At 47.4% G+C, this 27,472-nt stretch overlaps 1 protein-coding gene across 1 annotated transcript in view; it reads left to right on the forward strand.

The window, feature by feature from the left end:
• Positions 1–27,472, forward strand: part of sspo (SCO-spondin) — a 517,250-nt gene that overhangs the window by 228,141 nt on the left and 261,637 nt on the right. The window contains exons 53-59 of the mRNA XM_059646360.1: positions 394–573; positions 3,032–3,154; positions 7,145–7,274; positions 10,385–10,510; positions 22,602–22,693; positions 24,329–24,523; positions 25,829–25,999. Coding sequence (XP_059502343.1) covers positions 394–573; positions 3,032–3,154; positions 7,145–7,274; positions 10,385–10,510; positions 22,602–22,693; positions 24,329–24,523; positions 25,829–25,999 — 1,017 coding nt within the window. The remainder of the gene's footprint in view (positions 1–393; positions 574–3,031; positions 3,155–7,144; positions 7,275–10,384; positions 10,511–22,601; positions 22,694–24,328; positions 24,524–25,828; positions 26,000–27,472) is intronic.

Raw genomic sequence — 27,472 nt, forward strand, 5'->3', positions numbered from 1 at the left:
GTCTGGAATGTACTGTCTGAGAGAGTGGGGGGAAGGCAGGTTCATTCGAGGGGTTGGGGTTTGGAATGTACTGGAATGATCACCCATTCCTAATTGTTAAAAATTAGTTAAGAGTCAACCACATTGCTGTGGGTCTGGAGTCTTATGTCATCCATCTCAACTGTTGATGGCAGTTTCTGTTTTTAAAAGACATCAGTGAACAAGATATTTTTTCCGACAATGGATTCACAGTTGCCATTAGACTCTTATTTTTACCTTTTAATTGAATTTAGATTTGATAAGGTATGACCTCCTGGCTGTGTGTTTGATGATCTCTGTGTTAATCCTGGGGACTGTCATTAATTGGGCCATGAAGACAGAGTGACACTCTCAGCTGATGTGTCTCTTTGACAGTGAATGGTCAGTGGTCGGAGTGGAGTGATTGGTCAGTCTGTGATGCCGAGTGTAGCGGTGGAGTTCGATCCCGTCACCGAGAATGTGTGAATCCACCGCCAAAGAACGGAGGACAGGCATGTGCAGGCATCGCCATGGAGACAGAGTCCTGTAACCGTCAGCTCTGTCAGGGCACCACGGGTAAGATGAGAAAGGGGCATCTGGGTGTTTTTATGCTGACAGGGACAAGAGGAGAAGAATGGCCCCTTCCTATGCTGTATCATTTCTGTGGTTCAGTGGAGTTCACTGTCATCAATCAGCATTGTTGCCTGGTCACTGCCGATCTCCCCAGCTGTTACTGCCTGTGCTCACCACAGGGTGATTTTAGAGGGTTAATGATCACAGTGACCTAACAGGTGCATTTTCCTGGTAGTTTATGGAGAAGCGGCGGTTTTGATCTGGTGCATCAGTTCAGTAAATGAACAAATGACTCACAGACTAGGACAGATAAGAATACTTGAGATAATGGGAACTGCAGATGCTGGAAATTCCAAGATAATAAAATGTGAGGCTGGATGAACACAGCAGGCCAAGCAGCATCTCAGGAGCACAGCCCACTTCCCCATCTGATGAAGATCCCTCTGTAATTTTTGATAACTTTCTTCGCGATCAACAATACCTCCTAACTTTGTATCACCCGCAAACTTACTAATCATTCCTTGTACATTCACATCCAGATCATTTATGTAAGTAACAAATAACAAAGGTCCCAGCAGTGACCCCTGTGGCACACCACCAGTCAGAGGCCTTCAGCCTGAGAACAACCTTAAACCATCACCATCTGCTTCCCACCATCGAACCAGTTTTGAATCCAATTAGTTAGATCTCCCTGGATCCCATGCGACCTAACCTTCATGACGAGCCTGTCGTGTTGGATCTTGTCAAAGGTCTCACTAAAGTCCATATAGACAATATCCACTGCCCTATCCTCATCTCTTCTTTTGGTTCCATCTTTGTCAGACGTGACTTCCCGTGCACCAATCCATGCTGACTATCCCTAATCAGACCCTGGCTTTCCAAATGGTGGTTGATCCTGTCCCTCAGTATCCTCTGCAATAACTTGCCCACCACTGATGTCAGGCTGACTGGCCTGCGGTTCTCTGGCTTGTCTTTGCTACCTCCTTAAACAATGCAGCAACATTAGCCACTATCCAGTCTTCTGGAACTTCACCAGTGGATAAAGATGAAGCAAATGTATCTCCCAGAGTCTCTGCACTTTCCTCCCGACCTCCCACAACGTCCGAGGGTGGACTCGGTCAGGCCCGGGGGATTTATCCACATTAATGTGCTTTAAGGCTGCAAACACCTCCTCTCTGGTAACATGTACGTGATCCAAACCATCCCCACTTGTTTCCCTTATTTCCATGACACTCTCCTCATTAAACATTGAGGAGAAATATTCATTAAAAATCTCCTCCATCTCCTGTGGCTCTACGCAGATAGATGACCATGCTGATCTTTAAGGGGACCTAGTCTCTCCCCAAGCACCCTCTTAATCTTCATATAGCTATAGAACCTCGTGGGATTATCTTTGACCTTATCTGCCAGATCCACCTCATATCCTCTTGTTGCTCTTCTGATATCCATCTTAAGTGCGTTCCTACACTTTTTATAGCCATCTAGAGATTCACTTGAGACCGATAGCTTAAACCCAACGTACGCTGCCTTCTTTTTCCTGACCAGAGCCTCAATATACTTCATCAGTGAGGGATCCCTAAACCTGCCAGCTTTTCCCTTCACCCTCACAGGGACATAATGTCCCTGGCTCTTGATATCACACCTTTAAAATACTTTTTTTATCACACTCCTATTTGCCAATCGTTCCTTTTCTTTCAAACAGACTAACCCAATTGACTGTTGCTAGGTCCTGCCTAATGGCCCCAAAATTGGCCTTGCTCCAGTTTAGCACCTTAACCTGTGGACCTGCCCTAATTTTTTCCATCACTACGTTAGAACAGAGAGTTATGGTCATTGGACCCAAAGCGCTCTCCGACTGACACTTCAGTCGCTTGCCCGACCTTGTTTTGTAAGAGGAAGTCCAGGGTTGCACCCTCCCCAGTAGGGCCTTCTACATACACATTTTGTGGTGGTCTCTGTCCCAACAACCTTTGTTCTTTTCTTGAGCTGATGGAGGGCAAATCCTGTTGGAAGCCCGGCTGGAATTCCAAATCCTCAACCCCCTCCCACCCCACCCCCACTATACCCCCCAGCCAATGTGGCCCCTCTCTCTGGGTCTTCTTGTCCTTTACTTTGGGAGCTGGCCATCAATGTGATGTTAATTACTTGTTGAAGCCCTATTGGCCAATGACACGGGACGGCTACTCAAAGTCAGATGACTGTTACCCTGTGGTCCATCTGGAGAGTTTGTTTGCCCTTCCTTCAAGGCTAAAATCTCCTTATTTTCGGTACATTGCATTAATAATGGGGTAGGATGATGCTTGATAAATCTTTTTCCCATTCTCATATATTGACAGAATGCTGGTTACTAATACGACAAAAATCGATGAAGAAATACCAAAAGTAGAATGCTGAGTTAGCAAGAGGGTAAGGGGACCCTCCCTCCCCGGTTTTACACTTGTTGTCTCCCTTCCTCCCTCAGACTGTGATCCTGGAATGGTTTACGTACCAACTGGTGGATGTGACGCTCTCTCCCTCGACCCCTGTCCAACCTCATGTCAGGAGCTGAGCTCAGGGGTGAGCTGTAACTGGAAATGTCTAGAAGGTATGACTCAAACTGAGAGACAGTAAGAACTGCCGATGCTGGAGTCTGAGCTAACAAGGTGTCAAGCTGGAGGAACCCAGCAGGCCAGGCAGCATCAGAGTACCAGGAAAGCTGATGTTTTGAATGGAACCCTTCTTCAGCTTTTACAAACAGCTCATCTTCTTCATTTCTGAAGAAGGGTCCTGACCCAAAATGTCAGCATTCCTGTTGCTCTGATGCTGCCTGGCCTGCTGTGTCCCTCCAGCTCCGCACTGTGTTATGACTCAAACTGTAATCCCTGAGTGATAGGCCCCTCCTGTCACTGATCCTCCTGACTTCCGTGGACGGCAGAAACTTCTGGGACCAAAGATCTGTACATTAACAAGGCAATTAGGGAGTGTGGAGTCTCGGATAGGCTGAAGGTCAAGGTGCCCCCACCCCCACAGCTCGCAGCAAACCCCAGGGACTGGAGCGTTACAGGAGCATGTGAGGGTGGTGCGGTGGGGACGGGAGTGTGTGAAGGGCTGCGGTGGGGACGGGAGCGTGTGAGGGGTGTGGTGTGGGGACGGGAGTGTGTGAGGGTGGTGTGGTGGGGACGGGAGTGTGTGAGGCGGGTGCGGAGGGGACGGGAGCGTGCGAGGTGGGTGCGGTGGGGTCAGGAGCGTGTGAGGGGCTGTGGTGGGGACGGGAGCGTGTGAGGGGTGTGGTGTGGGGACCGAAGCGTGTGAGGCGGGTGCGGTGGGGACGGGAGCGTGTGAGGTGGGTGCGGTGGGGACGGGAGCGTGTGAGGGGTGTGTGGTGGGGACGGGAGTGTGTGAGGCGGGTGCGGTGGGGACGGGAGCATGTGAGGTGGGTGCGGTGGGGACTGGAGCGTGTGAGGGTAGTGTGGTGGGGACGGGAGTGTGTGAGGGGTGTGGTGGGGATGGGAGTGTGTGAGGCGGGTGCGGTGGGGATGGGAGCGTGTGAGGGTGGTGCGGTGGGGACGGGAGCGTGTGAGGGGTGTGCTGTGGGGACGGGAGCGTGTGAGGCGGGTGCGGTGGGGACGGGAGCGTGTGAGGCGGGTGCGGTGGGGACGGGAGCGAGTGAGGGGTGTGGTGTGGGGATGGGAGCGTGTGAGGCGGGTGCGGTGGGGACGGGAGCGTGTGAGGGGTGCGGTGGGGACGGGAGCGTGTGAGGTGGGTGCGGTGGGGACGGAAGCGTGTGAGGCGGGTGCGGTGGGGACGGGAGCGTGTGAGGGGGGTGTGGTGTGGGGACGGGAGCGTGTGAGGGTGGTGCGGTGGGGACGGGAGCGTGTGAGGCGGGTGCGGTGGGGACGGGAGCGTGTGAAGGGTGTGGTGTGGGGTCAGGAGCGTGTGAGGGGTGTGCGGTGGGGATGGGAGCGTGTGAGGGTGGGGATGGGAGCGTGTGAGGCGGGTGCGGTGGGGACGGGAGTGTGAGAGGCGGGTGCGGTGTGGGGACGGGAGCATGTGAGGGGTGTGTGGTGGGGACGGGAGCGTGTGAGGCGGGTGTGGTGGGGACGGGAGCATGTGAGATGGGTGCGGTGGGGACTGGAGCATGTGAGGGTGGTGCGGTGGGGACGGGAGTGTGTGAGGGGTGTGGTGGGGATGGGAGTGTGTGAGGCGGGTGCGGTGGGGATGGGAGCGTGTGAGGGTGGTGCGGTGGGGACGGGAGCGTGTGAGGGGTGTGCTGTGGGGACGGGAGTGTGTGAGGCGGGTGCGGTGGGGATGGGAGCGTGTGAGGGTGGTGCGGTGGGGACGGGAGCGTGTGAGGGGTGTGCTGTGGGGACGGGAGCGTGTGAGGCGGGTGCGGTGGGGACGGGAGCGTGTGAGGCGGGTGCGGTGGGGACGGGAGCGAGTGAGGGGTGTGGTGTGGGGATGGGAGCGTGTGAGGCGGGTGCGGTGGGGACGGGAGCGTGTGAGGGGTGCGGTGGGGACGGGAGCGTGTGAGGTGGGTGCGGTGGGGACGGAAGCGTGTGAGGCGGGTGCGGTGGGGACGGGAGCGTGTGAGGGGGGTGTGGTGTGGGGACGGGAGCGTGTGAGGGTGGTGCGGTGGGGACGGGAGCGTGTGAGGCGGGTGCGGTGGGGACGGGAGCGTGTGAAGGGTGTGGTGTGGGGTCAGGAGCGTGTGAGGGGTGTGCGGTGGGGATGGGAGCGTGTGAGGGTGGGGATGGGAGCGTGTGAGGCGGGTGCGGTGGGGACGGGAGTGTGAGAGGCGGGTGCGGTGTGGGGACGGGAGCATGTGAGGGGTGTGTGGTGGGGACGGGAGCGTGTGAGGCGGGTGTGGTGGGGACGGGAGCATGTGAGATGGGTGCGGTGGGGACTGGAGCATGTGAGGGTGGTGCGGTGGGGACGGGAGTGTGTGAGGGGTGTGGTGGGGATGGGAGCGTGTGAGGCGGGTGCGGTGGGGACGGGAGCGTGTGAGGGGTGTGCGGTGGGGATGGGAGCGTGTGAGGGTGTTGCGGTGGGGACGGGAGCGTGTGAGGGGTGTGGTGTGGGGACGGGAGCGTGTGAGGCGGGTGCGGTGGGGACGGGAGCATGTGAGGCGGGTGCGGTGGGGACGGGAGCGTGTGAGGGGTGTGGTGTGAGGACGGGAGCATGTGAGGGGTGTGGTGTGGGGACGGGTGCGTGTGAGGGGTGTGCGGTTGGGACGGGAGCATGTGAGGGGTGTGGTGTGGGGACGGGAGCGTGTGAGGGGTGTGCGGTGCGGACGGGAGTGTGTGAGGTGGGTGCGGTGGGGACGTGAGTGTGTGAGGCGGGTGCGGTGGGGACGGGAATGTGTGAAGCGGGTGCGGTGGGGACGGGAGCATGTGAGGGGGGTGCGGTGGGGACGGGAGCATGTGAGGGGTGTCGTGTAGGGACGGGAGCATGTGAGGGCTGTGCAATGGGGACCAGAGCGTGTGAGGCAGGTGCGGTGGGCATGGGAGCGTGTGAGAGATATGGTGTGGGGACGGGAGCGTGTGAGGTGGGTGCGGTGGGGACGGGAGCGTGTGAGGTGGGTGCGGTGGGGACGGGAGCATGTGAGGGGTGTGGTGTGGGGTCAGGAGCGTGTGAGGGGTGTGCGGTGGGGACGGGAGTGTGTGAGGCGGGTGCGGTGGGGTGGGGATGTGGATTGATGCGGTGTGGGTATGGACAAGCATCAGTTGAGTTTTCTGGGTAGCAGTCAAAATTGTGTGAAGAATCTAACTCTCGCTCCATCTCCGGGGTTTATCCAGAGAATTCCCATTGCTACAGAAGTTCACATTCACAGTTTGAACCTCCTCCTAGCCAGTAGTTTGGATCTTCAAGGGGGTCCCCCCTCACACTTTGTGAGGGACATCTGATCTCCTCAGTCAGACTGATATGGGGTACTGTTATCCCAGAAATGTCTCTCAATGTTGGGGTATACGTAGACAGGAGGAGCTGGAATTGTTCTCCTCAGCAAAGAGATGGTAAGGAGAGATTTTGTTAGAGATGGCAGTCAGGAAGGATGCTGATGGAAGAACTAAGAGAGAAACTGGTGCTAGGGATACTGTTACATCAAGTCAAAGGTGATTGGCAAGAAGCGTGAGGTGATATGAGGGAAGATTTTTGTTGTTCAGACCTTGAACATGTTGAATAAATACACAGTGGAAGCAGGCTCAATAGTAATTTTGCAAAGAGTATCTGAAAAAATGTTGGAAGGAAGAGTGGAATTTAGGACAATAGAACAATACAGCGTCGAACAGGCCCTTCGGCCCTCGATGAATTTATAGGATAGGTTTTTCAAGGAGCCAGTACAGACACACTGGACCAAATGGCCTCATTAGGCTGATCATTCTCTCATTCTGGAACCATTGTTCTGCTCATTAGAAGCCAGCTGTGATCCAGTATAAATTGTTGAATAAACATTGAGAGGGAAGTGGGATTTTACTTGAAGGTGATGAGTGGAGATGAAATAGCATGGTCGGATTTCAGTCTTGTCTGTGCTGATGGTTTTGAGGAGACAGAATGAGAGGAATGTTTCAATGCTATGAAAGTGTTTGCTTTGTTCTAGGCTGTCGCTGTCCTCAAGGTCTTTTCCTTCAGGACCGAGACTGTGTGAACATCAGTGAGTGTCGCTGTCATTGGGGAAATAACATTTACCAACCAGGACAGCCCATCGCCATGACCAACTGCAGCAGCTGGTAACCAATCCTGCAATTATATATATTTTTCTTTAATCATTCACGGGTGAGGGTGTTGCTGGTCAGGCAGCATTTATTGCCCATCTCTAATTGCCCAGAGGGCAGTTAAGAGTCAACCAAATTTCTGAGAGTCTGGAGGCACATGTAGGCCAGACCAGGTAAGGATGGCAGTTTCCTTCCCTAAAGGACATTAGCCATCTTCCCAAAAGCCCAATCAGCGAATCAGGGATACCGACCAATAAACAACGAGGATTGTTTGCTGATCGGCAGTTAGATGCAGCGTATCCTGGTGATCTGGTGATTCCATGATGAAATTTCCAGAGGTGTTCCTCAGGGATTGTTATCAGACCCATGACTCAGCTCTAAATCATTGGAAGCAGACTTTATTGAGGTGTTACAATTATGAGGGCCCTGCAAAGGGCCTGTTTTTGTTTGCTGGAAGGTCAATAACCAAAATCACAGAAATATTATTGTGGCCATTCAGCCCATCTTGACTCAAAACAGTGTGGACAGAGAAGAAAACAGGAGGTCAGGCAGCATCAGAGGAGGAGGAGAGGCAATATTTCAGGCCTGGACACTTCATCAGGACGTCCAGCGCATCATAGAACATAGAGCAGTACAGCACAGCACAGTACAGGACCTTCGGCCCACTATGTTTTGCAAACTTTTACCCTCAACCTAAGGTCTATCTAACCTCCATCTTTACCTTATACTATCATTGATATGCCTATCTAATAGCCACTTAAATGCCCCTAATGAGGCCAACTCCACTACCCTCTCCGGCAATGCATTCCATGCCCCTACTCTCTGAGTAAAGAACCCACCTCCACTACTTTCTCCAGTTAAATAAACTGCTGTGTACCTCCAGCTCCACACTATATTGACTGTGACTCCAGCATCTGCAGTTCTTGCTATCTCCCAGCCCGTTGTGAATCTCTGACTGAAGATCCTAACTCATAGCCATTACCCTACATCTAGCAATAACCTTGCAGGTTATTCTGCTTAAATAACCATCCAATGCCTTTTTAAATGGCTCAATTGGACCAGCCCCCACCTTTCTAGGCAGTGCATTCCAGACTCTAACCACGCTAACTATTGATTTTTCTCACCTTTCATTTGCTTCTTTTGCAAAACACTTCAAAACAGTGCCTTCCAGTTCTCAATCCTTTACAAGCTAAAAGAGCTTCTCCCTATCTTCTCTATCCAGCCCACTCATCAGCTTCAAAACTTCTATCGCATTTTCCTCTCAGTCTTACTTTCTGTTAAGACCAAAAGACCATAAGATATCGGAGCAGAATTGGGCCATTCAGGCCATCAAGTCTGTTCTTTCATTCGAGCGTGACTGATAATATTTCTCAACCCTATTCTCCTGACTTCACCCCTTGACCTTTGATCTCCTTACTAATCAAGAGCCTATCTACCTCTGTCTGAAATACACAATTAGACTGGGCCCCCACCGCACTCTGTGCTATTGAGTTCCACACAGTCACCAGCCTCTGGCTGAAGAAATTCCTCCACATCTCCGTTCTAAACGGTTGTCCTTTCACTTTGTAGGTGTGCCCTTTAATCCTAATCCATCCAGACCTCTCAATACTCTGTACATTTCAATCCAATGCCCCCTCATCCTTCTAAACTCTGTCAAATAGAGATGCAGAGTCCTCAACCACTCCTCATTTGACAAGCCCTTCATCCCCACAATTATTCTTGTAACCCTCCTGTGGACTCTCTGCAACACTAACACATCCTTCGTTAGATGTGGGGCCCAAAACTGCTCACAATATTCCAAATGGGGTCTGATAGGAGCCTTATACAGCTTTAGCAGTACATCCCTACTCGTGTTCTAGCCCTCTAGAAATAAATTCTAACATTGCATTTGCCTCCCTAACTGCCAACTGAACCTGCATGTTAATCTTGAGAGAATCCTGAACTGAGACTGCCAGTCCCTTTGTGCTTAAAACTTTCAGTCTTTCCCCATTTCAAAAATAGTTTGTGCCCCTATTCTTCCTACCAAAGTGCAGAACCTTACATTTCCCACATTGTATTCCATCTGCCACGGACCGAAGATGGAATTCTCCAGCATGTGCAGTTCCCATTATTTCTGATATAGTTTCCTCTCTACTGCCTCCCTCCCTTGTTAAACACTGGTGTTACATTAACCATTTTCCAGCCCTCTGGGACCCTCCCTGACTCCAGTCATTCCATTGCCTCTACTATCTCCTGAGCTATTCCCTTCAGAACTCTGGGCTGTAGGCCACTTGGTCCAGGTGACCTTCAGACCTTTCAGATTCCCCAGCACCTTGTCCTTAGTGATGGCCACTACACTCACATCTTCCCGTAACTCTCATGAAGTTCTGGTTTGCTGTGAAAACTGATGCAAAGTACCTATTCAGTTCCTCCGTCATTTCTTTCTCCCCAGTTACTCCTTCCCCAGCTCATTTTCATGTGGTCCAATATCTACCTTTCACCTTTCATCTTGTGATCTGGTTTTATATTACTTGTTGGCTTACCATCATATTTCATCCTCTCCCCTCTTGTGCTTTTACATGTTCTCTGCTCGTTTTTAAAGGCTGCTCAATTCTTTGGCTTCCCAGTAATCTTCACCTCTCCAAGGAAACTAGCCCCAACTTCTTCAAACTATCCTCCTTCTCATCCCAGGATCCATTCTTGGAAATCACTTCTACACCCTCTCCAGTACAGTCACATCTTTTCTATAACGTGGCACAAACAATAGTCCAGCTGAGGTCTAGTAAGTGTCTTGTACACTTCCTCGCTCTGGCACTCTATGCCCTTATGAATAAATGAATGAATTATTTTACACATTCTCACCATGTTCTGTTGACTAAAATGTATCAGCTCACACTTCCACACCTAACTCTGCCCACTGCACCATCAGACATAGGAGCAGGTTGAGGATAGCCCCCTGGCCAAACATGGAACGAGGAAGATTGAGAATAAGTGATGCTAGCCCACCATGCCACCAGCCATTAAATGCTCATCTTAATCCTAGCTGCAACTCCCCCAGTAGCTCCTATCCCTGAAACCTTTCCTTAAAACAGTCTGTTCCGTGGGATTACACTGCACTAATGGGTGGAATCTTTCTTCATTGACAGTGCTTGTTACCATGGCCACATTTCCTGTGATGATTCACTTTGTCCTGTCAACTGTGGTTGGTCAGCGTGGTCACCATGGACACCATGTGACCCCAGGTGTGGCGTCGGAGTTCAGCAGCGATACAGGTTTGGAGAATATGTGATAAAATTCAGATATATTACTGCCTGGGAAAGTAAGAATGTTGACTCATTTGGGGAATGTAGGTGTCATTAAACCAGTGCTGTTAGGAACAGGGGTCCAGGATGTTAACCTTACAATGGGGACCTGTGTTCTTTGTAGGCCGAGAGAGAACGTACACCGTGTGGAGCTGGAGGGACACAGCAGGCCAGGCAGCATCAGTGGAGCAGGAAAGCTGATGTTTTAGGCCTGGGTACTGGTCAGAAATGGGGAGGGGGAAGAGAGCTCTGAAATAAAGAGAGAGGGGAGGGGTGGGCCTGGGGACACTTGTACAAATCAGAATCTCACTTACCAGCCAATCAGTAATTTCCTTGAATGAATTGTTCATTTTGGATCCAATATGGTTTCACTGGAAATGCAGGCTTACTGTTCCTGGAGTCACCACAAATATTCATTCAGTTACAACGCCCAGTTGCTGCTGACAGTTTGTGACCCAGGATAAATCAAACATCACAAGGATTCTTCAGTAACCCGCGCCAAGACGTATAGACCACAGGTACTGACTGGAGGAGAGAAAAAGATTGGAAACACAGTCTCTGCAGTCCACTCGATGGTTTGATTCCACAATCCTTTCACTTTCTATGATACTACATGGGTAACATTGATGTAGTAATGGGGACTGATACTACATGGGTAACATTGATGTAGTAATGGGGAGTGATACTACATGTGTAACAATGATGTCATAATGGGGAGTGATACTACTTGGGTAATACTCATGTAGTAATGGGGAGTGATGCTACATGGGTAACATTGATGTAATAATGGGGAGTGATACTACATGGGTAATATTCATGTAGTAATCGGGAGTGATACTACATGAGTAATACTCATGTAGTAATGGGGAGTGATACTGCATGGGTAACATTGATGTCGTAATGGGGAGTGATACTACATGGGTAATACTCTTGTAGTATTGGGGAGTGATGCTACATGGGTAACATTGATGTAATAATGGGGAGTGATAGTTCATGGGTAATACTCATGTAGTAATCGGGAGTGATACTACATGAGTAATACTAATGTAGTAATGGGGAGTGATACTGCATGGTTAACATTGATGTAGTAATGGGGAGTGATACCACATGGGTAACATTGATGTAGTAATGGGGGGTGATACTGCATGGGTAATATTGATGTAATAATGGGTAGTGATACTACATGGGTATTACTCATGTAGTAATGGGGAGTGATACTACATGGGTAATACTCATGTAGTAATGGGGAGTGATACTACATGGGTAACATTGATGTAGTGATGGGGAGTGATACTACATGGATAATACTCGTGTAGTAATGGGGGTGATACTACTTGGGTAATACTCATGTAGTAAGAGGGAGTGATACTACATGGGTAATACTCATGTAGTAAAGGGGAGTAATGCTACATGGGTAACATTGATGTAGTAATGGGGAGTGATACTACATGGGTAACATTGATGTCGTAATGGGGAGTGATACTACATGGGTATTACTCATGTAGTAATGGGGAGTGATATTACATGGGTAATACTCATGTAGTAATGGGGAGTGATACTGCATGAGTAACATTGATTTGGTAATGGGGAGTGATGCTACATGGGTAACATTGATGTAGTAATGGGGAGTGATACTACATGGATAACATTGATGTAGTAATGGGGAGTGATGCTACATGGGTAACATTGATGTAGTAATGGGGAGTGATACTACATGGGTAACATTGATGTAGTAATGGGGAGTGATACTACATGGATAACATTGATGTAGTAATGGGGGATGATACTACTTGGGTAATACTCATGTAGTAATAGAGAGTGATACTACATGGGTAAAATTGATGTAGTAATGGGGAGTGATGCTACATGGGTAACATTGATGTAATAATGGGGAGTGATACTACATGGGTAATACACATGTAGTAATGGGGAGTGATACTACATGGGTAACATTGATGTAGTAATGGGGAGTGATACTACATGGATAACATTGATGTAGTAATGGGGGATGATACTACTTGGGTAATACTCATGTAGTAATGGGGAGTGATGCTACATGGGTAACATTGATGTAGTAATGGGGAGTGATACTACATGGGTAATACTCATGTAGTATTGGGGAGTGATACTACATGGGTAATACTCATGTCGTAATGGGGAGTGATGCTACAAGGGTAACATTGATGAAATAATGGGGAGTGATACAACATTGGTAATAATCATGTAGTAATGGGGAGTGATACTACATGGGTAACATTGATGTAATAATGGGGAGTGATACTACATGGGTAATATTCATGTAGTAATCGGGAGTGATACTACATGAGTAATACTCATGTAGTAATGGGGAGTGATACTGCATGGGTAACATTGATGTCGTAATGGGGAGTGATACTACATGGGTAATACTCTTGTAGTATTGGGGAGTGATGCTACATGGGTAACATTGATGTAATAATGGGGAGTGATAGTTCATGGGTAATACTCATGTAGTAATCGGGAGTGATACTACATGAGTAATACTAATGTAGTAATGGGGAGTGATACTGCATGGTTAACATTGATGTAGTAATGGGGAGTGATACCACATGGGTAACATTGATGTAGTAATGGGGGGTGATACTGCATGGGTAATATTGATGTAATAATGGGTAGTGATACTACATGGGTATTACTCATGTAGTAATGGGGAGTGATACTACATGGGTAATACTCATGTAGTAATGGGGAGTGATACTACATGGGTAACATTGATGTAGTGATGGGGAGTGATACTACATGGATAATACTCGTGTAGTAATGGGGGTGATACTACTTGGGTAATACTCATGTAGTAAGAGGGAGTGATACTACATGGGTAATACTCATGTAGTAAAGGGGAGTAATGCTACATGGGTAACATTGATGTAGTAATGGGGAGTGATACTACATGGGTAACATTGATGTCGTAATGGGGAGTGATACTACATGGGTATTACTCATGTAGTAATGGGGAGTGATATTACATGGGTAATACTCATGTAGTAATGGGGAGTGATACTGCATGAGTAACATTGATTTGGTAATGGGGAGTGATGCTACATGGGTAACATTGATGTAGTAATGGGGAGTGATACTACATGGATAACATTGATGTAGTAATGGGGAGTGATGCTACATGGGTAACATTGATGTAGTAATGGGGAGTGATACTACATGGGTAACATTGATGTAGTAATGGGGAGTGATACTACATGGATAACATTGATGTAGTAATGGGGGATGATACTACTTGGGTAATACTCATGTAGTAATAGAGAGTGATACTACATGGGTAAAATTGATGTAGTAATGGGGAGTGATGCTACATGGGTAACATTGATGTAATAATGGGGAGTGATACTACATGGGTAATACACATGTAGTAATGGGGAGTGATACTACATGGGTAACATTGATGTAGTAATGGGGAGTGATACTACATGGATAACATTGATGTAGTAATGGGGGATGATACTACTTGGGTAATACTCATGTAGTAATGGGGAGTGATGCTACATGGGTAACATTGATGTAGCAATGGTGAGTGATACTACATGGGTAACATTGATGTCGTAATGGGGAGTGATACTACATGGGTAATACTCATGTCGTAATGGGGAGTGATGCTACAAGGGTAACATTGATGAAATAATGGGGAGTGATACAACATTGGTAATAATCATGTAGTAATGGGGAGTGATACTGCATGGGTAACATTGATGTAGTAATGGGGATTTATACTACATGGGTAACATTGATGTAGTAATGGGGAGTGAAACTACATGGATAATACTCGTGTAGTAATGGGGGTGATAGTACTTGGGTAATACTCATGTAGTAAGAGGGAGTGATACTACATGGGTAATACTCATGTAATAATGAGGAGTAATGCTACATGGGTAACATTGATGTAGTAATGGGGAGTGATACTACATGGGTAACATTGATGTCGTAATGTGGAGTGATACTACATGGGTATTACTCATGTAATGGGGAGTGATATTACATGGGTAATACTCATGTAGTAATGGGGAGTGATACTAATGGGTAACATTGATGTAGCAATGGTGAGTGATACTACATGGGTAACATTGATGTCGTAATGGGGAGTGATACTACATGGGTAATACTCATGTCGTAATGGGGAGTGATGCTACAAGGGTAACATTGATGAAATAATGGGGAGTGATACAACATTGGTAATAATCATGTAGTAATGGGGAGTGATACTGCATGGGTAACATTGATGTAGTAATGGGGAGTGAAAATACATGGGTAACATTAATGTAGTAATGGGGAGTGATACTACATGGGTAACATTGATGTAGTAATGGGGAGTGATACTGCATGGTTAATACTCAGGTAGTAATGGGGAGTGATACTACATGGGTAACACTGATGTAGTATTGGGGAGAGATACTACATGGGTAACATTGATGTAGTAATGGGGAGTGATACGACATGGGTAATACTAATGTAGTAATGGTGAGTGATACTACAGCGGTAATACTCGTGCAGTAATGGGGAGTGATGCTACATGGGTAACATTGATGTAATAATGGGGAGTGATGCTACATGGGTAGTACTCATGTAGTAATGTGGAGTGATACAACATGGATAATACTCATGTAGTAATGGGGTGTGATGCTACATGGGTAACATTGATGTAATAATGGGGAGTGATACTACATGGGTAACATTGATGTCGTAATGGGGAGTGATACTACTTGGGTATTACTCATGTCGTAATGGGGAGTGATGCTACAAGGGTAACATTGATGAAATAATGGGGAGTGATACAACATTGGTAATAATCATGTAGTAATGGGGAGTGATACTGCATGGGTAACATTGATGTAGTAATGGGGAGTGATACTGCATGGGTAAGATTGATGTAGTAATGAGGAGTAATACTACATGGGTAACATTGATGTAGTAATGGGGAGTGATACTGCATGGTTAATACTCAGGTAGTAATGGGGAGTGATACTACATGGGTAACACTGATATAGTATTGGGGAGAGATACTACATGGGTAACATTGATGTAGTAATGGGGAGTGATACGACATGGGTAATACAAATGTAGTAATGGGGAGTGATACTACAGAGGTAATACTCGTGTAGTAATGGGGAGTGATGCTACAAAGGGTAACATTGATGTAATAATGGGGAGTGATGCTACATGGGTAGTAATCATGTAGTAATGCGGAGTGATACAACATGGATAATACTCATGTAGTAATGGGGTGTGATGCTACATGGGTAACATTGATGTAATAATGGGGAGTGATACTACATGGATAACATTGATGTAGTAATGGGGAGTGATGCTACATGGGTAACATTGATGTAGTAATTGGGTGTGATTCTAGATGGGTAATACTCATGTAGTAATGGGGGGTGATACTACTTGGGTAATACTCATGTAGTAATGGGGAGTGATGCTACATGGGTAACATTGATGTAGTAATGGGGAGTGATACTGCATGGGTAATACACATGTAGTAATGGGGACTGATGCTACATGGGTAACATTGATGTAGTAATGGGGAGTGATACTACATGGGTAATACTCATGTAGTAATGGGGAGTGATACTACATGGGTAACATTGACGTAGTAATGGGAAGTGATACTACGTGGATAATACTCGTGTAGTAATGGGGGTGATACTACTTGGGTAATACTCATGTAGTAAGAGGGAGTGATACTACATGGGTAATACTCATGTAGTAATGGGGAGTAATACTACATGGGTAACATTGATGTAGTAATGGGGAGTGATACTACATGGGTAACATTGATGTCATAATGGGGAGTGATATTACATGGGTAATACTCATGTAGTAATGGGGAGTGATACTACATAGGTATTACTCATGTAGTAATGGGGAGTGATGCTACATGGGTAACATTGATGCAGTAATGGGGAGTGATACTACATGGATAACATTGATGTAGTAATGGGGGGTGATACTACTTGGGTAATACTCATGTAGTAATAGGGAGTGATACTACATTGGTAATACTCATGTAGTAATGGGGAGTGATGCTACATGGGTAACATTGATGTAATAATGGGGAGTGATACTACATGGGTAATACACATGTAGTAATGGGGAGTGATACTGCATGGGTAATACTCATGTAGTAATGGGGAGTGATGCTACATGGGTAATACTCATGTAGTAATGGGTGTGATACTACTTGGGTAACATTGATGTCGTAATGGGGAGTGATACTGCATGGGTAATACTCATGTCGTAATGGGGAGTGATGCTACAAGGGTAACATTGATGAAATAATGGGGAGTGATACAACATTGGTAATAATCATGTAGTAACGGGGAGTGATACTACATGGGTAACATTGATGTAGTAATGGGGATTGATACTACATGGGTAACACTGATGTAGTAATGGGGAGCGATACTACATGGATAATACTCGGGTAGTAATAGGGGTGATAGTACTTGGGTAATACTCATGTAGTAAGAGGGAGTGATACTACATGGGTAATACTCATGTATTAATGGGCAATAATGCTACATGGGTAATATTGATGTAGAAATGGGGAGTGATGCTACATGGATAACATTGATGTAGTAATGGGGAGTGATACTACATGGGTAATACTCATGTAGTAATGGGGAGTGATGCTACATGGGTAACATTGATGTAGTAATGGGGAGTGATATTACAGGGGTAATACTCATGTAGTAATGGGGATTGATACTACATGGGTAACATTGATGTCGTAATGCAGATTGATACTACATGGGTAAAATTGATGTAGTAATGGGGAGTGATGCTACATGGGTAACATTGATGTAGTAATGGGAAGTGATGCTACATGGGTAACATTGATGTAGTAATGGGGAGTGATACTGCATGGGTAATACTCATGTAGTAATGGGGAGTGATACTACATGGGTAATACACATGTAGTAATGGGGACCGATGCTACATGGGTAACATTGATGTAGTAATGGGGAGTGATACTACATGGGTAATACTCATGTAGTAATGGGTGTGATACTACTTGGGTAACATTGATGTCGTAATGGGGAGTGATATTACAGGGGTAATACTCATGTAGTAATGGTGAGTGATACTACATGGGTAACATTGATGTAGTAATGCAGATTGATACTACATGGGTAACATTGATGTAGTAATGGTGAGTGATACTGCATCGGTGACTTTGATGTAGTAATGGGGAGTGATACTACATGGTTAATACTCATGTAGTAATTGGGGGTGATACTACTTGGGTAATACTCATGTAGTAATAGGGAATGATACTACATGGGTAATACTCATGTAGTAATGGGGAGTGATGCTACATGGATAACATTGATGTAGTAATGGGGAGTGATACTGCATGGGTAATACTCATGTAGTAATGGGGAGTGATACTACATGGGCAACATTGATTTAGTAATGCAGATTGATACTGCATGGGTAACATTGATGTAGTATTGGGGAGTGATACTGCATGTGTAACATTGATGTAGTAATGGGGAGTGATGCTACAAGGGTAACATTGATGTAGTAATGGGGAGTGATACTACATGGATAACATTGATGTAGTAATGGGGATTGATGCTACAAGGGTAACATTGATGTCGTAATGCAGATTGATACTACATAGTAAAATTGATGTAGTAATGGGGAGTGATGCTACATGGGTAACATTGATGTAGTCATGGTGAGTGATACTAGATGGGTATTACTCATGTAGTAATGGGGGGTGATACTACTTGGGTAATACTCATGTAGTAATGGGGAGTGATGCTACATGGGTAACATTGATGTAATAATGGGGTGTGATACTATATGGGTAATACTCATGTAGTAACGGGGAGTGATACTACATGGGTAATACTCATGTAGTAACGGGGAGTGATGCTACATGGGTAACATTGATGTAGTAATGGGGAGTGATGCTACAAGGGTAACATTGATGTAATAATGGGGAGTGATACAACATTGGTAATAATCATGTAGCAATGGGGACTGATACTGCATGGGTAACATTGATGTAGTAATGGGGAATGATACTACATGGGTAACATTGATGTAGTAATGGGGAGTGATACTGCATGGGTAATACTCAGGTAGTAATGGGGAGTGATACTACATGGGTAACATTGATGTAGTAATGCGGAGTGATACTACATGGGTAATACTAATGTAGTAATGGGGACTGATGCTACATGGGTAACATTGATGTAGTAATGGGGAGTGATGCTACATGAGTAATACTCATGTAGTAATGGGGAGTGATACTACATGGGTAACATTGACGTAGTAATGGGAAGTGATACTACGTGGATAATACTCGTGTAGTAATGGGGGTGATACTACTTGGGTAATACTCATGTAGTAAGAGGGAGTGATACTACATGGGTAATACTAATGTAGTAATGGGGAGTAATGCTACATGGGTAACATTGATGTAGTAATGGGGAGTGATACTACATGGGTAACATTGATGTCATAATGGGGAGTGATATTACATGGGTAATACTCATGTAGTAATGGGGAGTGATACTACATGGGTAACATTGATGTAGCAATGGGGAGTGATACTACATAGGTATTACTCATGTAGTAATGGGGAGTGATGCTACATGGGTAACATTGATGCAGTAATGGGGAGTGATACTACATGGATAACATTGATGTAGTAATGGGGGGTGATACTGCATGGGTAATACTCATGTAGTAATGGGGAGTGATACTACATGGGTAACATTGATGTAGTAATGCAGATTGATACTACATGGGTAACATTGATGTAGTAATGGGGAGTGATTCTACATGGATAACATTGATGTAGTTATGGGGAATGATACTACATGGTAATACTCATGTAGTGATGGGGAGTGATACTACATGGTAATACTCATGTAGTAATGGGGAGTGTGGAATTCACTGGTTGCTTATTGAGAGCTGATAGCCTGCCACGTTTTACAATCACACAAGAGCAGCAGCTGAAGATCTGATGAAGTTTTCAAATAAAGTGCATTGAGAATGTGGGTATTTGCTCTCATGAAGATTTTTCATACCATGACAGATTTGCTCACCTCTTGTACCTACAAGCCTGGGTTTTGTGATATAATTTGTGTGTGTGTGTGTGTGTGTCTGTCTGTCTGTCTGTGATTGTGTGGGAGTGTGTGTGTGTGTGTGTCGGTGAGTGTGCAGCTGTGAGTTTGTGTCGGTGAGTTTGTATCTGTGTGTGGGTGTCTCTGTGTGTTTAGAACATAGAACATAGAAAAGTACAGCACAGTACAGGCCCTTCGGCCCACGATGTTGTGCCGCGGAATAATCCTAATCCAAAAATAAAATAACCTAGCCTACAGTCCCCTCAATTCACTGCTGTCCATGTGCATGTCCAGCAGTCGCCTCAATGTCACTAATGATTCTGCTTCCACGACTTCCACTGGTAAACTATTCCGTGCGCTCACAACTCTCTGGGTGAAGAACCTCCCTCTGACGTCTCCTCTATACCTTCCTCCTAACACCTTAAAACTATGACCCCTCGTGGCAGTGAATCCTGCCCTGGGGAAAAGTCTCTGGCTATCGACACTATCCATGCCTCTCATTACCTTGGACACCCCGATCAGGTCACCTCTCTTCCTCCTTCTCTCCAGAGAGAAAAGTCCGAGCTCAGTCAATCTCTCTTTGTAAGACAAGCCCTCCAGTTCAGGCAGCATCCTGGTAAACCTCCTTTGCACCCTCTCCAAAGCCGCCTCATCTTTCCTATAATAGGGCGACCAGAACTGGACACAGTATTCCAGTGTGGTCTCACCATGATTTTGTAGAGCTGCAGCATAACCTCGCGGCTCTTAAACTTGATCCCCCTGTTAATGAAAGACAAAACACCATCTGTTTTCTTAACAACCTTATCCACCTAGGTGGCAACTATGAGGGAGCTATGCACTTGAACACCAAGATCCCGCTGTTGCTCCACACTGCCGAGAATCCTGCCTTTAATCCTATATTCAGCATTTAAGTTCGACCTTCCAAAATGCATCACTTCGCATTTATCCAGGTTGAACTCCATCTGCCATTTCTCAGCCCAGCTCTGCATTCTGTTAATGTCTCGCTGAAGCCTGCAATAGCCCTCGATACTATCAACGGCACCTCCAACCTTTGTGTCATCAGCAAACATACTAACCCACCCCTCAACGTCCTCGTCCAAATCATTTATAAAAACTACAAAGAGCAGAGGCCCAAGAACAGAGCCCTGTGGGACACCACTCAGCACTGACCTCCAGGCAGAATACTTGCCATCTACAACCAGTCTCTGCCTCCTGTCAGCCAACCAATTCTGAATCCAGACAGCCAAATCACCCTGTATCCCATACCTCCTGACTTTATGAATGAGCCTGCCGTGGGGAACCTTATCAAATGCCTTGCTGAAGTCCATGTACACCACATCCACTGCTCGACCCTCATCAACCTGTCTCGTGACCTACTCAAAGAACTCACTAAGATTTGTAAGGCATGACCTGCCCCTCAAAGCCATGCTGACTCCCTTTAATCACGTTATGCTTTTCCAAATAGTCATAAATCCTATCCCTCAGAATTCTTTCCAAAACCCTGCTGACCACAGACGTAAGACTGACTGCTTGTGTGTGTGAGAGTGTGTCTTTGTGTGTGTGTGTGTGTGTGTGAGTGTGTGTGTGTGTGTGTTTGTGTGTGTATGTGCGTGTGTGAGTATGTGCGCGAGTATGAGCATGTGTGTCTGTGAGTGTGATCATGTGTACATGTGAGTGCATGTATGTGTGTGTGTATGCCTGTTTGTGCGTGTCTGTGAGAGTGTCTGTGAGACTGTGTGTTTGTCTCTGTGAGAGTGTGTGTGTGTCTCTGTGAGAGTGTGTGTGTCTCTGTGAGTGTGTGTGTGTGTGTGTCTCTGTGAGAGTGTGTGTGTGTCTATGTGGGAGTGTGTGTGTCTATGTGAGTGTCATATGTGTGTCTATGTCTGTGTGTGTGTGCATGTGAGTGTGTCTGTGTGTCTATGTGTGAGTGTCAATGTGTGTGTTTCTATGTCTGTGTGTGTGTGTATGTGTGTGCATGTGTGTGTGTGTCTATGTGAGAGTGGGTGTGTGTCTATGTGAGAGTGGGTGTGTGTCTATGTGTGTGTGTGTGTGTGCATGTCTGTATGTGTGTGTGCGCGCGCCTGTGTCTGTATGTGTGCGCACGCGCCTGTGTCTATGTGTGTGTCTGTGTGTGTGTGTCTCTCTCTCTGTGTGAGTGTGTGTGTGTGTGTGTGTGTGTGTGTGAGTTTGTGTATGTGTGAGTATGTGTGTTTGCATGTGAGAGTGTGTGTGTCTGTGCAAGTGTGTGTCTGCGAGTGTGTAGCTGTGAGTTTATCTGTGAGTTTGTGTCTGTGTGTGTGCCACTGTGTGTTTTTGTGTGTGTGTGTGTGTGTGTGTGTGTGTGTGTGTGTGAGAGTGAGTGTGAGCATGTGGGCCTGTGAATGTAATCGTGTGAGCCTGTGTGTACATGTATGAGTGTGTGCATGTGTGCCTGTATGTGCGCGCCTGTGAGAGTGTCTGTGTGTGCGTGTGTGTCTGTGTCTGTGAGTGTGCAGCTGTGAGTTTGTGTTTGTGAGTTTGTGTTTATGTGTGGATGTCTCTGTGTGTGAGTGTGCCTGTGTGTGGGTGTCTCTGTATGTTTGTGTCTGTGAGAGTGTGTGTGAGTGTGAGTATGAGCATGTGTGTCTGTGAGTGTGATTCTGTATGCCTGTGTGTGCGTGTATGCCTGTTTGTGCGCATGCCTGTGAGAGTGTGTCTGTGTGTGTGAGTGTCTGTGTCTGTCTATGTCTGCATATGTGTGTGTCTGTGTCTGTGAGTGTGCGTCTGTGTGTGTGTGGCTGTGTATGTGTGAGAGTGAGAGAGAGAGACCGTGAGATTATGGGAATGACAAGCCCCTCTGAGATGGCCTTTGTTACCACTCACTATTTGTCGATTCTTGGAGATGAGAGGTTCCCAGATCTTGACTCCATGCTGTCCATTTCCTTCCTCAGATCACCCACCAACCCCACTGCCTCATCTGAGGGTGCCCCCTGTGTGGGGGATAGTGTAGGGGTGCAGGGCTGCTACACTACCTGCAGACCAGGTAAGAGTTCATAAAGTAAAGCAACAATCAGAGAGCCTCCATCGATGGGAGTGACTCTGTCTCACTCGACCCCACTCTTTCATTCTCAATCTTCAATCCTTTGAGGACGTGACAAAGTTGATAGATGAGGGAAGGGCTGTAGATGGCATATACATGGACTTCAGTAAGGCGCTTGATAAGGTTCCCCATGGCAGGCTGATGGAGAAAGTGAAGTCGCATGGGGTCCAGGGTGTGCTAGCTAGATGGATAAAAAACTGGCTGGGCAACAGGAGACAGAGGGTAGTAGTAGAAGGGGGTTTGTCAAATTGGAGACCTGTGACCAGTGGTGTTCCACAGGGATCTGTGCTGGGACCACTGTTGTTTGTGATATACGTAAATGATCTGGAGGAAGGTATAGATGGTCTGATTAGTAAGTTTGCTGATGACACTAAGATTGGTGGAGTAGCAGATAGTGAAGGGGACTGTCAGAGATTACAGCAGAATATATAGATTGGAGAGTTGGGCAGATAAATGGCAGATGGAGTTCAATCCGGGAAAATGCAAGGTGATGCATTTGGAAGATCCAATTCAAGAACAAACTATACAGTAAATGGAAAAGTCCTGGGGAAAATTGATGTTCAGAGAGATCTGGGTGTTCAGGTCCATTGTTCCCTGAAGGTGGCAACGCAGGTCAGTAGAGTGGTCAAGAAGGCATAAGGCATGCTTTCCTTCATTGGACGAGGTATTGAGTATAAGAGTTGGCAGGTCATGTTACAGTTGTATAGGACTTTGGTTTGGCCACATTTAGAGTACTGTGTACAGTTCTGGTCGCCACATTACCAAAAGGATGTGGCTGCTTTGGAGAGGGTGCAGAGGAGGTTCATCAGGATGTTGCCTGGTATGGAGGGTGCTAGCTATGAAGAGAGGTTGAGTAGATTAGGATTATTTTCATTAGAAAGATGGAGATTGAGGGGGGGACCTGATTGAAGTCTACAAAATCATGAGGGGTATAGACAGGGTGGATATCAAGAAGCTTTTTCCCCAGAGTGGGGAACTCAATTACTAGGGGTCATGAGTTCAAAGTGAGAGGAGGAAAGTTGAAGGGAGATATGCGTGGAAAGTTCTTTACACAGAGTGTGGTGGGTGCCTAGAACGCGTTGCCAGCGGAGGTGGTAGATGCAGACACAATAGTGTCTTTTAAGATGTATCTGGACACGTACATGGATGGGCAGGGAGCAAAGGAATACAGACCCTTAAAAAACAGAAGATAGGCTTTGACAGAGGATCTCAATCGGCGCAGGCTTGGAGGGCTGAAGGGCCTGTTCCTGTGCTGTAATTCTGAATTCGTTGCTTTGCCTACAACAGTAGTAGATTTGCCAACTTTAGGTACGTCATTGGATAAGCATATGGACGTACATGGAATAGTGCAGGTTAGATGGGCTTGAGATCGGTATGACAGGTCGGCACAACATTGAGGGCCGAAGGGCCTGTACTGTGTTGTAATGTTCTATGTTCTAATTCGTTTTGTTCTTTGTTCTTCACTCTGTCTTCATCTTCACTTCTCTCTCCACATCTTCTATCCCATTTTCCCCTCCCTTACCCTGTACCCCACGCTCTCCCTGTGATTTTCACTGACGTGTCTCCTTGCCTGTACAGATGTTGGGGAGTCAGTCCGTGGATGGAGTCTGTGGTCCCCATGGTCACTGTGTAGTCGGACCTGTTTCTATGATGTCGATGAGGTCTCGGTGAGGAGACGATTCCGAGAGTGTCCCACTGCTGACGCTAGCACATCCCCCCAGTGCCTGGGAGACCCTGTCCAGGAGGAACACTGCCTCATTCAACCCTGTGCAGGTGGGAAAAGCTCAACCTCCTTAATGACCCATTCGAAACCTTTCCTCACGCCACACCAGCCAATAGTTTCCCCTTTTCTCTCTCTCTCTCTCTCTCCTTCCTGAATAGAGAAGTTAGATTTAGAACTTTTCAGACCAATGGAACCTTAAAGAATGAAGGAAATGTTTGAAAATTAATATTATTACATTTACTCCCTCCTTTAAGTCCCTGGGATAAAGTCCATCAGCTCCCAGGTCCATCTGTTTGCTCAGTGAGAGACGGATAAGTTATCAAAAGCGAACAAGGTCATGGAGCTGCTCCCTTTGACAGAGGGACAACAGGCAGTGGTTTAGCTTGAAGATCAGCATGCCTGTGGTCAGGGGAGAAAATGAGAAGGCAGGACCTTTCTGCTGGTGACAGGAATTGAACCCGTGCTGTTGGGGGTCCCTCGGCATCATAAGCCAGCTGTCCAGCATTGAGGCTGGGGGAGGGAGAGAGTGACTGGCTGAGGGAGGGAGAGGGCAGCTGACTGGGGGACGGACAAGGTGGCTGGCTGGGGAGGGAGAGGGTGGTTGGCTGGGGGAGGGAGAGGGTGGCTGGCTGTGGGAGGGAGAGGGTGGCTGGCTGTGGGAGGGAGAGGGTGGCAGGCTGGGGGAGGGAGAGGGTGGCAGGCTGGGGGAGGGAGAAGGTGGCTGGCTGGGGGAGGGAGAGGGTGGCTGGCTGGGGGAGGGAGAGGGTGGCTGGCAGGGGGAGGGAGAGGGTGGCAGGCTGGGGGAGGGAGAGGGCGGCAGGCTGGGGGAGGGAGAAGGTGGCTGGCTGGGGGAGGGAGAGGGTGGCTGGCTGGGGGAGGGAGAGGGTGGCTGGCTGGGGGAGAGAGAGGGTGGCTGGCTGGGGGAGGGAGAGGGTGGCTGGCAGGGGGAGGGAGAGGGTGGAAGGCTGGGGGAGGGAGAGGGCGGCAGGCTGGGGGAGGGAGAGGGTGGCTGGCAGGGGGAGAGAGAAGGTGGCTGGCTGGGGGAGAGAGAGGGTGGCAGGCTGGGGGAGGGAGAGGGTGGCAGGCTGGGGGAGGGAGAGGGTGGCAGGCTGGGGGAGGGAGAGGGTGGCAGGCTGGGGGAGGGAGAGGGTGGCTGGCTGGGGGAGAGAGAAGGTGGCTGGCTGGGGGAGAGAGAAGGTGGCTGGCTGGGGGAGGGAGAGGGTGGCAGGCTGGGGGAGGGAGAGGGTGGCTGGCAGACCGTGGAATGGATGGATTTCAAGCAATGGTTCCAGTTGGTGCTGTCCTGCTGTGAGTCTGTGATGGCCCCAGGAGCTTGTGTTGTGCTTTTGTTTCAGTGACTGGAGGATGGAGTTCCTGGAGCCCATGGTCTGAATGCAGTTCCCTGTGTAACTCCGGGGTGCAGTCCAGGAACCGAAGCTGCACAAATCCCCCATCAGGTCATGGAGGCAACCAGTGTGTTGGGCCACACATTCAAACACGGGACTGCAACACACAGCCATGCGACCGTAAGGGCTTCACCTCATCCCTTTCCACTACCTACAGACGCACTAGGGCTCACATAAACAAGACATGACCAGCCCAATGAGGGAAGACAGAATTCAGCATTTAGTTTTGGGAAATGAAGATGGGCAGGTGTGTGAAGTGACCAGGTCCCTAAAGGTAGCAGTACAGGTAGGTAAGGGGTGTAAAGAAAGTACATAGAATGCTTTATTTCATTGGCAGAGATATTGAATACAGAAGTAGGGATATAGTGATAAAACTGTATGATACCAGTGAGGCCACAACTGGATATTGTGTGCAGATTGTGTGCACCATGTTACAGGGAGGATGTAATTCTGGAGAGAGTGCACAGAGGGTTAACTAGAATGTTACCACGGCTGGAGAATTACAGTCACAAGGAGATACTGGAGAGGTTTGGGGTTGTTTTCCTTGGGGCAGAGAAGGCTCAGCGGTTGATTGAGGTATACAAAATGTTGAGGGGTTGGGATAGAGTAGACGGGAGATCCTTGTTACACTTGACAGAGAATTCAACAACCAGGGCTCGTAGATTCAAGCTAAACTGCAGAAGGATTAGAGGGGATGTGAGGATAAACAGTTTGATACAGCAGGTTAGTAAGAACTGCCAATGCTGGAGTCAGAGATAAGACAGTGTAGAGCTGGGTGAACACAGCAGGCCAGGTAGCATCAGAGGAGCAGGAAATGGGGCATTGAGTGCTTTCTGAAGAAGGCTCCAGACCCGAAACGTCAGCTTTCCTGCTCCTCTGATGTGGTCTGGAATTTGCTGCCTGAGTTGGTGATGGAGGAAGAAAACCTAAACAGTCTTAAAAAGGAACCTGGATCTGCACGTTTAGTGCTGTAAGCTGTTAGGCTTTGGGCTGTGTGCAGGAAGATCGGAATAGAAATGGCAACTGGGTGTCTCGGGGTCAGCATGGACAATGTGGGCTGAATGGCTCTCTCTGACCTGGATCATATAAAAGGTTTGTATGATTCAATGGGTGCACACAGCCAATCAAAAGCAGTCAAACAGTTTCCAAAACTGCTAATTGGTAGAAGAGGCCATTCAGTTCATCATGTCTGTGCTGGATGTGGAAAAGTATTTCCCCTGAGTCCCCTCCCCCTCTTTCCCTACAGACCTGGAAATGTTATCCCTTCAAGATCACTTTCCCTTTGGAAAGTTCCAATTGAATCTGCTTCCACTACACGATCAGGCAGATCGTTCCAGATCATAACAACTTATTGCTTGGAAACAAATTCGTCCAGATTCCCCTTTGGGATCTGTTACCTATTCCCTTCAAACTGTGACCCCCTGGTGATTGAGAATCTTCCGGATCAGACTGCACGTGATACCCAGCTCAGAAACAGACCATTCAGCCCAAACCCTCTGTTCTGGTGGATAAATGCCATCTTTATATACCTAAATGTAGCAACATAATTGTCAGTTTCTCTGAGGGTAGTAGATGTGAGGAGCGGGGGGTGCG

This window comes from Stegostoma tigrinum, chromosome 5 (genome assembly GCF_030684315.1).
Source record: "Stegostoma tigrinum isolate sSteTig4 chromosome 5, sSteTig4.hap1, whole genome shotgun sequence".
Taxonomy (NCBI): Eukaryota; Metazoa; Chordata; class Chondrichthyes; order Orectolobiformes; family Stegostomatidae; genus Stegostoma; species Stegostoma tigrinum.